General features: G+C 41.7%; 1 protein-coding gene across 1 annotated transcript in view; it reads left to right on the top strand.

The window, feature by feature from the left end:
• CLNK (cytokine dependent hematopoietic cell linker) overlaps positions 1-14,288 on the top strand; it is a 64,751-nt gene that overhangs the window by 29,865 nt on the left and 20,598 nt on the right. The window contains exons 6-10 of the mRNA XM_090034494.1: positions 282-407; positions 6,197-6,224; positions 11,356-11,374; positions 12,697-12,766; positions 13,104-13,119. Of these exons, the coding sequence (XP_089890620.1) occupies positions 282-407; positions 6,197-6,224; positions 11,356-11,374; positions 12,697-12,766; positions 13,104-13,119 (259 nt within the window). The remainder of the gene's footprint in view (positions 1-281; positions 408-6,196; positions 6,225-11,355; positions 11,375-12,696; positions 12,767-13,103; positions 13,120-14,288) is intronic.

The raw sequence follows: 14,288 nt of genomic DNA, 5'->3' as shown, positions 1-14,288 counted from the left end.
ACATCCATGGTGTATGGTTGCACATTACCCATATTTATGTAGCTATACCCATACTGGCACTGCAGTATGGTATGATTATCTGGCTCCTTGGGTTCATTGTAATGTAATATCCCTAGTGTACATAGAGGCCCAGGCTTCAGTAGACTAAGCATGATACAAGTAGAGAGGAAGAAGTGGTCCTAATAAAATCCCAGTGTTTTAGATGTGCATCCTGCAATTACAAGATTTTTCTGTGTATCCTTTACATCCTAATAGCTCTTCAAATTCTTTTTTGGCTTTAGGCCTCTTAAGACATTGCCAAAGCAATATCAGCCACTTCCTCCAGAACCAAAGACAAGCAGTCAATGGTCTCAAACAAGGAAAACATTCAGTCAAGCTCACACCTTTCCCGTTTCAAAGAACACCAGGTAAGGGTTAATAAGCATATTTGTTTCATGTTCTGTTAATCTTGCCAAGTAAAATCTTTGAATTCTGTGAGAAAGTTCTGGCACTTTGCAATAGAACAAAATATGAAATCTTGCTCTTTGATTTCATTTTTTTTTAAATCTGCTTTAACAGCTGCAAAGGATAATAGACTTGTTTGTGTTTCGATTAATATGATAGCAACTTTAAAAAGATAACAAAATGAATGTAGAAGCACAGGTAAATGGAAAATAGAGTGCAATATTCAGGGAAATGGTAGTGAAAGCTTTGCCCCACTTCAGTAAAATGTTGAAGTTTTCTGACTATCTCTAGTTAAAAAAGTAATTGTACTAAATAGCAGAGTTAGTAGTACAGGTACTCCTCACTTAACGTCATCCCGGTTAATGTTGTATTGTTATTACATCGCTGATCTATTAAAGAACATATTTGTTTAAACTCACGCCATGTTCAGTTATAACATTACTTGGCCACTACCTGCTAGTAGGTAACTACTGTGATGTAACTGGATTTGCTTAATATTGTTTTGCTTAAAGTTGCATTTTCCAAGAACGTAACTTGACCTTAAGCAAGGAGTAGCTGCATATAAATAGAAAGACACTGTTCATGTCTCAAGAAAGTCTCTATGTTAATTCAACCTTTAGGGCCTTTACTTTCTTCCAATAATATTTAGACTGAAGTGGACATGAAGTGCCACCTCACCAGCCAAGTAGTTCTTCTCAATTAAACTAAACTTTGCATTTAAAATCAGTAGTATTTAATTCCAAGATTTAACTGTAAGCAAATGATTAAGTGCTTTGCTGGACACTGCTTAAAAGATATTTAAAGGCTGTTTTGAACATGGCCTAAATTCTTCACTGGATCAGTGAAGAACTTGTCAGCTATTATAACATTTTAGTATTTATTTAGGAGATTCATATTCAAACTGGTGAACTGACCTAGAGATGAAAGGCTCCAAGTCCCATGACTAATCCCTCAGTCATGCAATCCCTGCAATATCCCTTAAAGTTCCAATATAAATACATTGAGCTTTATCTGTTCTTCAAGGAAAAAATGGAAAGCAGTATCTCTCCAAAATTGTATTTACTCTGAGATAAACTTCAATATCTTCTGCAATTACAAAGTTTCACAAACATTTGGCAACCCTGTATGAGAGGAGTAACACTGATTAGAACATGATTACATAAATTCAAGAACTTCATAAGTTTCTCACACTGCTTTACTAGTGTGCTTCTCTGTTAATAACCCAAGCTACTGTCTTTAATTAGGAAACTTCAACAGGGTTAGAGTTAGCAATACATTTATGGCCACCACTCAGGCAGCAGGTAAAAGTTTCAAGCTGATGAAAGGAATCTAAATCCCAGTTTTCTAAACAGATTTAGAGTATGTATGCTTGAATCCTGAAGCCAACCACATGCTTAATTCCACACTTACAAGTAGCCTTGTCAGTTTAACCACATTCAAAACTCTCTACAGGATCTGGGCTTAAGCCTCATAAAATAAGATTTAGCCTCTTAGGTGCTCGTGGCAGAGGACCATCTCAGGGTCATAACTTCTTATGAAATGGTCTTGCAAGCAGACCATCCTCAGCACCAAAATATTTTCAACATACTCTTCCACATAATAGGGGGAGGGGGCTGAAGGGGGGGCTTGTTTTTTTGATGTGGTGGTGTCTCAGTTTATGAATGAAGTATTACAAGAAAACACAAGGTCACCCCACCCAGCCTTTCTAGCTGGTTTGTACCATTGTTGCCTGGTTTGTAGTTCCCTCCCTGCTGAAGCTTTTCTGTAATAGAGTTGTTCTTCTTCACCAGCCACCTTCTTTCTACTTCCTTTTATATTTACACTTCCCCAGTAGGAACTGGTATAACTTCCTCAGCAACTTGTACCTTTTGTATGTCTACTTGTTCTCAGTTGAACAAGTTCCAAAATTTCCTACCTGGAATCTCCCTTTATAGATTTCTACTTAGTCTTCAGTCCAAAAGGTCTGATTTAGCCATGCAGACTATGCTGGGTACTGCACAGTTAATTAGTACTTATTTAAGCAAATAATAAATGACTGCAGTAACAACTGAAGTCTGCTGCATGTGTAGACACACTTAGTGTCTACACATGAGCCTCTATTAGGACAGACAAAACTAATAAACTCTGCAGAAAGTACTACCCTGCTGCAGATTTTTTTTGTGCACAGCAGCGCATGTGTAGATGCTGCCCCAGATGGCTAGGGCACAAGGGTGTTTCAGTGCGGGGGTTGCCTGCCAGCTAGTCCCACACTGAAGCTCCCTCATGCTTGAGCCAGCACCTCTGCAGCACATTGACCTGGAGGAAAGAGTCCTGGGCTGGCAGGCTGAACACCAGGACCTGCTGCTAGCAGGGGCTGCTCCACCCCAGCTCCACATGCTTCTCTTGAATAAGCTGCAGAGCTTATTGCTCTGGAGTTAATTGCTCCTGAGCGCACATTCAAATGGTGTACCAAGGAACAATTAACTCCAGAGCACTACAGTTTACTCAGGCACCATAATTGTATGTGTAGGGGTGACTTGAGCCATCATCCCATCAAGACATTTTTCTATTATGATAGTACCACAGGGTATTTAGTGCCTAAGAGATTTTGAAAACCCCATAAGGTACTTATTTGCATCTTTAGTTCCATAATAACTTTAATAGGATTTAAACTGACAAATTACTAGATTCCTTTGAAAACTATGCCCTTAATACACCAAATGAAATTCTTGTGTAATCAAAACCAGATTTAAACTGTCCTATGGGAAAAGCAGAGGGAAAAGCAGTTTTTGCACCTCATTTAGCAATTACATTAATCATTTTTGGGCAATTATTTCGGGTGGAGGGCCACTTAAGTTTTTGCAAACTGTCAGGGACCACAGTTAGCCCCACCCCTTGACAGCTGTCCTGCCCCTTGGTCACCACATTGGGACTGGAAGTCCTGCCCCCTACCTGCCCCCCCATACTCCTTTGTGGGGGGAGGAGTTGCCATCTTAGAATCAGAAAAACCCCAAATCATACACTAGAAGTCAAACACCTACTATATCTTAATGTTATGAAAAACATTTGTCATGGCTTGTGATCATGCACTGTATATAGAAGGGATTTCATAATTACTCAAAAATAAAGTGACAGAGTTTAATATTGTGTGTGTGTGTGTGTATAGTGGGGTGTGGGAGTGTGGGGGGGTTGTGAGAGGGTATAGCTGTACGGGCGGCATAGAATATGTTGGAGTGTAAGTATATGTTGATGGGAGTTGTGGGGGCAGGATGTGGGTGTGTGCACTATAGGGACGCCCCACACACTCCCCACATGGCATGCAGCCCCTGCTGCCAGCAGCAGCAGCAGGTGTGGAGCTCAGGGCACTCGTATCCAATGCAGGCGTCCAGTGGGTTAGGCTCCAGCCAGCACTTTGCATGGGGAGGTGGGAAGCAGGGAGCACAGATTACTCAGCTGCCTCTATTGCTGGGGCTCCATGTCACACACTGTGTACCTGCAGCTCCCACACTCATGAAGAAAACCCCACACTAGAGCCTGCTGCCTTCCCTTCCCCCTGCTGCACAGGTCCCACACTCCACCAGGAGTGGAAGGAGCCCTGCCCCCTGCTTCCCCATGGAGTTCAGCACAGGCTTTCTCCACTGCGAGTGCAGGAGCTGCAGGCGTGCCATGCCAAGTCACTGAGATAGAGGTGGCTAAGAAGGTTGCACTAGGGCTGTGCTCCTCACCCCCAGCATGGCACCGGCCACCTCTATTGCAAGGGCTCAGCATGGTGTGCCTGCAGTCCCTGCACTTGCAGCAGGGAAGCCCTGCCCTGAACTCCACAAGAAAGCAAGGGGCAGGGCTCCCTCCAGTCCCATCAGAGTGTAGGGAGCTGCACAGCATGGGGCAGGGAAGGCAGCAAGTTCCAGTGCAGGGCTTCCCCCGCTATGAGTGTGGCAGCTGCAGGCACATGGGCATGGCACAGAGCCCCAGTGATAGAGGTAGCTGGGAAGGCTGTGCTATCACCCTGCCCCCCTGGATGCAGCACTGGCCAGAGCCATGCCCTACCAGGCACCTGCACTGGGCACGAGTGCCCTGACCTCCCTGTCTGCTGCTGATGCCAGGCAGTGGGGACTGCATGCCATGAGGAGGGTTTGTAGGGGGTCCCTAGCCTCACACCCTATCCAGCCAAGCTCCGTGCTCTTTCCGCCTCCTTGGGCACAGTCTCTACACTGTGCTCTGTGCTTCCGCCCAGCTGCAACTCCATCCCCTCAACTTCCCTGCCTGCTTTCCTAAGCAAGTTGCACTTCCAGGAAGTCAAGCTGGTTCCCATGGGGTGGCTGCAGCAGGAGCCCCACCTAGAAGCTGGTGCTAGCTGAGCAGGGCCCTTCTGCCCAAGAGGGTGGGAGCGAGGTGCAATAGGGTATGTTGAGGAGTTGTACACATGGGCCCCTTGCTCCCAGCCTCATGGGGGGAAGGGCTGGGCAGGGCACAATTCACTGGAGGTGGAGCACTGCAGGCCAAATGAAAGTGCCTGATGGACCGGATCCAGCCATCGGGCTGTATTTTTGCCACACTTCATCTAAGTGCTAGTAATTTGCACAAGCTAAAGATCTGACAGAATAAACAAAGAGGCTGACTGTTAAGCTTGTGGAAAAATCTATCGCAGCCGATTGAAAAGCAGAATTTCTGGTCTACAAAAAATGTGTTGGTTTGAATTAGGTCGAATTTCTTAATTTCTGGTGAACCTGAAATTTATAATATGTAATTTCAAAAACACCCCAAATTGTTTCCAAAATATATTATGATCCCTGGATTCTGCCACTCTGAAACTAACACAAATATCAATTTCAGTGGGAAAATGGCTAATACAGAATCATCTATGGCTCATTTTGAGTCACAGATCCTCATAGACGCCCAGCTCCACAGCAGTGTGGGAACATTGTCATAGCTGGCTGTTCTAGAGCTGCCCGTGTTGAAATTCTGAAGGCATGAGCCCTGAAACAATCTGCAAATCTGCCCAGAACTAGTGATCCCGAAGCACCTTACTGCTAGCCCTGGGGCCACAAGCCCTGGAAAGCACTAGGTTGCTACTTATAGGGTGGTCTATTAGGACTCCAGGCAGGGGTCCTAAAGTTTAAGAAACAAAAGTTCTTTCAGATAAAACACCTTGGCTTTACCAAACCATCATTTTCAAATTAAACTTTGTTTTCCTGGAAATTTCCTTAGAAGGTGTAAAATCTGTATTTTTAATTATTTAAATAGGAGGCAAGAGGTTGTTTAAATGCTTTGCTGAATCAAATACTATTGTCTCTATGTGCTTGTATCTTGGGTTCTTTTTTATCTACCTTCTTCTACATTTTTCATTCTACTCACCTTGAGCATGTCAGGGGTACTATTATTTTCATTCTTGGGAAGATAAATTTATAGTTTAAATAAAAGTTTGGGCTGTGATTGTTTTGACATGATAAAAAAAAGCACTAAGAAGCAACTTCGTAATTATATAGATCTGCCCCCTCCACATTCTACAATAAAATCCTATGGTGTAGACCTCTTTCATTTATGGAATGAATATATGCCACTACTTTTTATGGAAGATCATAATATTTTTCTCCAAGTAATTCATGTGAAAAATAACTCATTTCTGAATGTATATAGCACTAATAAGATTTCTCTCATGCCCAGGGCTATAAATTATGCAGTGATAATGTAATGAAAGAACTTAACTACTCAGGATAATTTTTATGCTATAGTAATGACAAGTTCTGCATCTACTTCCTCTTTTCTTTTCTAGACAGCGATCTGTTAAAGAATTAAATGAAGTAAGTAGCAATCTTTGTATTTATAAGCTACACAGAAAATAAATGCAGATTGTTTGGCGTTTATACTCAGATTCTTAGGTGCCATATCATTATTACTTCACCTACTGCTTTGTACCAAATGTGGTATTCTCAAAGCAACTGCTCTATTGATGACTGATAAGATTGCAATGTTACCTGTATACATGTGATCTGTGAACATAGTGTAAAGTTAATTTCTCCAGCACTTAGATAAAAACATAAATTAAACATTCAAAGAACCATAGAAGTATATGACTTAGCAATTATACATATAAAAATAGTAATTTTATTTTATAAAAATATATTGTATCCTTGTTCCACCTAGATACTGAAAAATGAGAACAAAAGACCACACAAGCTTAAAATAATAGTAAATTATATGAGTAAAAATGTCAGAAATTAATAGCAAATGATAGTTCCTAAAAGTTATTTTAACTATCTAAAATGTAATAGGAAATGTCATGCCCACAGTACTAAAGACTTTAAAAGGATTGACTGAAAACCATATAGAGGGGCTATAATTTAACTCTCAACAATATTTATATTATCTTCTCACAATAATTTCAATGTAACACTAATACATTTCTCTGCTGCAGGGGTATCAAATTTACCTGCTGCCCCAGGCCAGATCTGGACCATGAGATTCCTTGCTGGCCAGATTCAGCTCAAGGTACAGGATGGCCCCAGTTCTGCCAGCAACAGCAGCACATCCAGCTCCTACCCAGGGCATATAGCAGTGGCAGTGGCTTCAGTTCCTGCCATGTTCTGCTGGAGCTTGAGCTGGAGCCGGTGCTGCCAATATGCATTTGTGCCTGGGCAGCAGCTCCAGCAGTAGCATGCAGCACATAGCAGCAACAGCTCTAGCTACAGGGTCCCTGGCAACAGGTGACAAGGGCTGTGCCAGTCTTTGCTTATCCCCCTGCCACTGATTGTTATGTGCACCAGGGCCCAAAAGCCCCAGATTCTGCAGCAGACAACTCACCCTGGCCATACCCTACAATTTCTAATGGCTTCTTGCTAGCCCGGCAGGCCAGATACATCTGCTCTGTGGGCTGGATCCAGCCCCTGGGCTGTATCTTTGCATCCCTGCTCTACTGCATGGGATCACAGAAAAAGGACCTCCTGAGTCAGTGAGTCCAGTTCTTTGCTATTGGAAGCGATTTCATCAAACTCCATTCTAAAAGTAGTTAGCTTTTTGCCCCACAGCTCCTATTGGAGGCTGCTCAGACACTCACAACTCCTATACTTAAAAAGCTTCTTCTGATTTCCAAGTTTATTCATGGTCCATATACACTCATTTATTCTTGTGCCAGTGTTGGCCATTAGCTTCAGTATTCTTTTCCTTTCCTGATGTATCCATGTTCCTTCCCTGTGATATATTTATAGAGAATAATGATATTCCCACTTCGCTTTCATCTTGTTGTTTTATCTTCCTATGGCAAGAAAAATTCTTTATTCTTCTAAGCATCCTAATAGCCCACTCTGAATACATTCCAGATTTAGTTTATCTTTCTTAAACTGGGGTCACCAGAACTCTACAGAGCATTGCAGATCGTGGCGAAATGCCGGGCTAGCGGCTCCGGCACCGCTTAGGGGAGCCGCAGGCTTTGCGGAGTTGTGCGAGCGCGTGGCTTGTGGGGCGGAATTGAGGTAGCTCTTAGCCGCCCTCGAGGTTCGCCGAGTTGGCACAAGTAGACAACTTAGAGTAAGTAGTTAGTGTCTCTTAATCTATAGGGTGTCCGTTGGTTCACGAGGTTCCAGAGCCAGCCCTTGCGTTCCAACAGTGGAACAAGTCCAAAGCTAGGTGCGGCTGCCGACTCCTTAAGTCCCAGAACTGGTCAACGGCTCATAATTGGAAAACACAAAGCAATACTGTAACACAGTGAATCATTGTCAGTTGTCGGATTTCTGAGGCCTTTATCTTCGCTGGGATACGCCCAGGCGGGGAGGCTGAGAACCGGTCTGCGGGGTGATCAGGCCCACAGAGTTTTCCAGTTGTCATCTCTGCTGCTTCCTGCTTTTTTGCCTCTTTTATAAATGTTTGTTGGACTGCCTCTATGACACTAACTATAGTATACAGATAGGATAATTTTCTTTTACATAATTATTGCTAGGCAGATTTTCTACATAAGTTTCATTTCTGTAGAAATGACACTTTTAGATAAGAAATGAAATTTACAGAATGCGCATGTGTAGCTTAATGCCAGTGGAGAGAAGTACAAAGCGTTCATTTTGATTAACAGTCTACTTCAAGGTTACATAAATGTGAGAGTGCCGCGCGGCAGTTATACAAAAAAGAGAAAATAATATAAAGTCTTTGCTAAAAACTATAAGACAGTTACACAGATGAGAACTCATAGCACTGATATTGGAACACTGGAATACCTTGGTGATATATCCTTCTATGGTCACATTTTCCATTTTTATGGATGCAGCACTTTGCTGGTCCTAGTCATCCCATCATTAATATATCCAGATTGTTCTTCTCCTCTGTGGTTTCCAACTGATGGGGTTACAGTACAGCTGTGTATTTGGTGCTATTTATTACATTGCTCTAACTCTTTTTTCCCCAAAGATAGTCTAATCCTCTTCCGTACTGACAATGCCTAATTTCATATCATCATTACATTTCACTGGTGCACGCCCATATTAAGATTATTTCAGATGAGCACTGAAATGAATTTCAAATGTTCAATGACTGGCAAACACATCAGCAATATGTTTTATTTAAAAGACAAGAAATGTGACACATTTTGGTAAATATTGCCACTGAAGAGTTCAGGGCCTTTGAGTATTTACTGATACTGGGAAATACTAACAATCTGTCTTGCTGCAGAATCACTGCTGTTTTGAATTTTCCCACTCTTTTGTTTGTTAAATAATAGTCCTTATTAAACTTATGAGATAAATCTGAAGGCTACATTGTGCAGTTTTCAACTGAAACCAGTGAATCCAATAGTCAATAGGACTTGTAAACAAAAGTCCTCAACAACATGTCAAATTTACCATTGTTCAGAGGGCAAGCACATAGTGTATGCATCTCTATTATATAAGTTTACATAGGATGCAAGTAATGCAAAGTTCTCATGTAATCCCTCTGCTTAGAGGTGCATTTTAACTCACTGTGTGTATGGGGGCAGTGAAAGAAGTGACATTTGTCATATGATTGACCCCCCTGAATGCACTCTACAGTCATACCATGACAGATGTGCACAGCTGTAGAGCGCATTAAAAATGGCCAAACGTGTGACAAATTAACCCTTGTGCAACGAGGGATCAGATGAAGGCACTCCAAAGTACAGTACCTTCATCTAAGTTTTGTCAGTCCTTGCACATGATCAGGGCTGGGCTGATGCAGCCAAGCCCTGCACCCAGTGCTGTCTGCAGAATCGGGAAGATTGGGATGATGGCAGGGGAGCACACTGTGGGCTGGGGTTTGCCCAGTCTGAGCTGGACGTGGAGTGGGTGAATTGAAGCCTCCCTGTCTTGCAGCTCCCCCAGCTCAGGCTGTGCAAACCCCAGCCCACAGCATGCTCCCCCTTCCTTATCCCCCCCTCCCCCCCGCCCTTCCGGAAGAGCTGGGAGAGAGGGGCAGGTCTAGGAGAGAGAGGCTTCAGGCAGGCAGTTCCTCTTCTGGAATGACCCAAAGTGGAGCTTGATCCCACCCCCAGAACAAAAGACCATACGTCTCTTGGGGTTGGGGTTGGGGTTGGGGTTGAGGTTGAGGTGTGGGGCGGGGAAAAGGTTGCTTTCTGTGAAGTGCCATAAGTTAGAGTAGGGAGCTGCAGATCTGGCAGCACCCTGGGTTACAACCTAGCTCTAACTGAAACAATGACTTCAAATAATTCATCATGGCATCATGATCATCACAGTAACAATATCCTCTCAACATTTCAAATAATTCCAAGGTTTACTTAATTCTAGAAAAGAACTGGAATCACTGTATGTTCGGTCACATATATATAAATCCAAAGTAACACCACTCTGGATTCTGTTCTCACTTGTGGCTGTAATTATCAATAAAAATAATTGAACAAAACAAAATCCAGAAATAATAAGCCTGCTCCTAGATTATATACTCATTTAAATACTACCAAAATGAAAAATACAAATTATTTTGTATCAACTTGATGGGAAAAAGGAGTGTTCAGCATAGTACAAACATTCAAGCATTATTCTCTTGAAGTTATCAAAAGTGTTTCCATTGACTTCAGTGGCGGTTGAGTTACGGATTACCTATAGTATTAATTTTCATTAGTTAATCAATTTTATTAACAGACTTCTTATTATAAAAAAATGGGTTGTGATATTTATTACAGTAGTTTATTAATATGAAGATGTTAGTATTTTTTTTACTCAGTAAGTGCAACACTTTTGTCTCTTTGCTGAGACAATTACAGAAACCAGTAAAGAACAATATCTTGAGAACAGCAAATGGGAACATATACTAGTAGTTTGCCCACCCAAATTGGACGCTGCCAGCCACACACATATTCTTTAAAAGATTACTTATCTGAAAGTTTAAAAAACAGATTTCCAGGAGAAGCACTGAGTGTCACAGAGGAAAAGAAGAGGTTTTCCACTCAGATCATTTTGTATCATATAACTGTTTTTACAATAGTGCTGTTATAAACATTTATACTTGCAAACAAGAAGATAAAAGTGAAATAATTTTGAATGAATGATCAGAGTGCAGGATGTATGCACTGATGTTTTACTTCTAATATTAATGTAAGATACTGAACATATCCTATGTGTTTAATGGACCAAACACTGAAATCTAAAAATCATTGAACCAGATCCCTCCTGACACAATTGAATTGACTTCAGTGGAATCAGAGAAGGGATTAATTTGACGTGTTATTGCTCTAACTTCCACTTTTTTAAATAACATACTAATTTGTGGTCAATACTGTTCATTAAACCATTTTAATTAAAATAAATGATAATTGTGCTAACTTAAAGATGTGTGCTGCCTGTCAGTATGGATCATAAGAAATTACTGGTTTTATCTTTCCCTGTAGTAACAAACTAATAGGTTAAGCAAATGAAAAAATAATGTATTATTTTTTTGAGATTCCAGTATTCACCATCTTTTTATCATTCTGCACAGGTACCTGAAAGAGGAAGAGGTCAGTCCTTTGCATTATATTGCAGATTCATTGTTTTATCCTTCCTGCTTCACTATATTCTGGACCATAATTTCATGCGACGTGACATGGCATAGCATTTCTGATGTTAACCCTGGTTTATGACAGCTGAGAGACTGGCTCTATATTCTGATGACTTCTTTTAGAATGAAAGCAATAGCTAAAATTCAAAACTGAAGGATGCATGAAAGTAAATTCTTAAACTGCAGCCTGCATAACTGCAGTGAAGAGAGGTATAGGCAAGCTGCATGCTAATGAAAGCTTATTTGGAGGAGTCTTAGCTGAAGCTAAAGCCATCTATTAGGGCCTTGTTAGACTTTACACTTAGCATGTGCTAACTGCATTTACAAAGCTAGTATCCAGAAAACTCAAGCAATGCTAAGTGCCATCTTGGCATGGGAAAGTTAGGTCTTTTTTGGAAAGGAATATCTCCACATCATTACCTAATGTGTTGCGCCAACATCAGTCTGCTTCACGGAGGTAATATGATCAGGAGACTCTGATTCAGAGGGTGGGGAGGAGGAAGGAAAGGGGTAAGTAACAAAGCTGTTTGTCAGGCTCACCCTGGAGCTTTAAGCCAGCAGGTGAGATCCCAACAAACAGCAATTTGGTGAGCTCCCAGCCCTCCCAACTACACCAGAACCTTGCCAGTTCAAGGCTCTGGTGCTGTGTGGGGACTGGGGACACCACCAGCACCCAGCTTTCACACCACAGGGGAGCCAGTTCAAGGCTCCAGTATGGTGCAGGGGCTAGGATTGGCTCCCATGTCTTGTCAGTATCAGTCCCAGCCCCCACACAGAACCAGAGCTTTGAACTGGCTCCCATGCAGTGCAAGGACTGAGACTGGCTCCTGTGCTAGCTGGCATTGCTTGCAGCTTCCATACCGCATCAGAGCCTTGAACTGGGTCCTATGTTGTGCAGGGGCTGGGTGCTAGTGTCACTCCCAGCCACCACACCATACTGGAGCTTTGAAACCAGCTCCGATGTGATGTGGGGGCTGAGCTAGCTCCTGTATCATGCAAGTGTTACACGCAGTCTCCACACTACACCTGTGGCTTGAACCAGCTCTGGCGCAATCCCAGGGCTGAGACTGAAAATCAGCTCTAGTATAAAGTATTCCCATTGAAACCAACAGTTTGTCCCGTTTATGTCAGAGTTGATTTCGGCTCATTTGCAAGTTGTTTTATTGAAACACTTCACCTTGAAGATTTTCTTCCTTTCATTGCATTTATTAGATACATTCTTATTTATAGTCAGAGTTGGAAGGAAGAAGGAATAATATGTTCTTATTTATAACGTTTCAGATTTCAGGATGGAATTTGAATCATCTTCCCAAGCACAAGAGTATAACACAAAATATCCTCCAAAATACAGGTAGGAATATGGGAATTGCATGGGGTTGTACTGGATGCTTCAGAGAAGTCATGCTCTCTAGATTTGGAAAGCTCTTCAGAACTATGCAATAGAGGCTGCATTATTTTACTTTCTAATGCCAATGAACAATTATTTTTACCTTGAATCTTTAGAGCTGAAATTTTCATTCAAAGCTATTGTAACTGTTCATTATACCTATTAATAGCTTTATTGCTGTAATACTATGGCAGTAAATTTCATGCATTATGTTAATAACTATTTTTTGGGGGTGTCCTGCCCGTGCTCTTAATAAGGAATACCCTATTGGCTTTCTTTAGATCAGCATTTCTCAACCCAGGGTTTGTGTCCCAAAAGTGGGTCACAAGAACATTGTAAAGGGTTGCAGGGAGGACCCAGGGAATCACATGGTTTCCCGGTGCAAACTGCAGTGCTGGCAGCCTGCCTAGAACTGACTCGCAGCCAGGGGCATGGCAAGCCCACAGCACAATGTTGTGAGAGGACCCCAGGAGTCAGTGAGGAAGGGAGAGGGCCAAATGCAGCAGCCAGAGAAGTGGGGAAAGAGAGAGAGAGAGAGAGCGCGTGCAACTGTGTGGGTTGGGGCTAGGAGGTTGTGGGTCACAGCAAGCTGATAATTATGCTAATAGATCCCAGTGTGAAAAAGATTGAGAACCACTGTTTTACAGTCACTGCTTTGTACACAGGTTCCTTGGTTGCTATTTTCTAAGCTCCAGAAGTCTTTTTACTCTCCCAAACTAAACTGATCCTCCTTTCAATATTTATTTTTTAAAAGATAGTACAGGAAGATTTAAAGTTTATGAATAATTTAGGTTTTCTAGGAAACATGGCATGCAAGCATTTTCTACCAGTAGAATTTTAATGACTGGCAAAATAGAGCCTGCTTATTGGCTAACCTCAGTCTACTTGATGTGCTCTAAGGTCTGCAAGTAGATTCTTGTTTTGTGGTATTAGAGATACTGGAATTCAGAATTATATAGTCAAGGCCCTTGCAAATTAAGGAAGGTCAACAGATAATTAGGTCCTAGAGCAATGTTCATTTAAATCCAGGGAAAGATTCTTACTGATACTAGAAATAGATTTTAATGACACTAGAAAAGCCTAGGCTTTAATTAAGGAGTGTTCTAAGCAGTGAATGTATCTATGCAGCAGATTCTGTAAACAGCAAGATTTTTGGTATTCATTTTACATTTTCTCAATTTTATTCCTAAATTTAATGAACAGGCCGTACCAGGCTCATCTACAGTGGAACACAACAGAGTTACACTTAAATGTTTTCTGTTTATCTGTGTGCTATATCACAATCAGTGATAAAATATGTATTTACATTTGCTTAAATTACTTTCATTCACTATTTTCCACTAGACCTCTAAGTGCGCAGAGTTCTAAACGTTTTCAAGACTCAGGTAAGGACCTACAAATTTTATACAAAACTTGGAAGCAGAAATGGATGTCTTAATGTCACAAATAAACACATACGCAAGTACTTTTGTGATAAACTAGAAAA

The sequence above is a fragment of the Crocodylus siamensis genome, chromosome 2, assembly GCF_052110815.1.
Source record: "Crocodylus siamensis isolate JL-2025a chromosome 2, ASM5211081v1, whole genome shotgun sequence".
NCBI classification, from domain to species: Eukaryota; Metazoa; Chordata; order Crocodylia; family Crocodylidae; genus Crocodylus; species Crocodylus siamensis.
The sequence above is the reverse complement of the archived record's forward strand: the minus strand, read 5'-3'. Positions and strand labels throughout refer to the sequence as shown.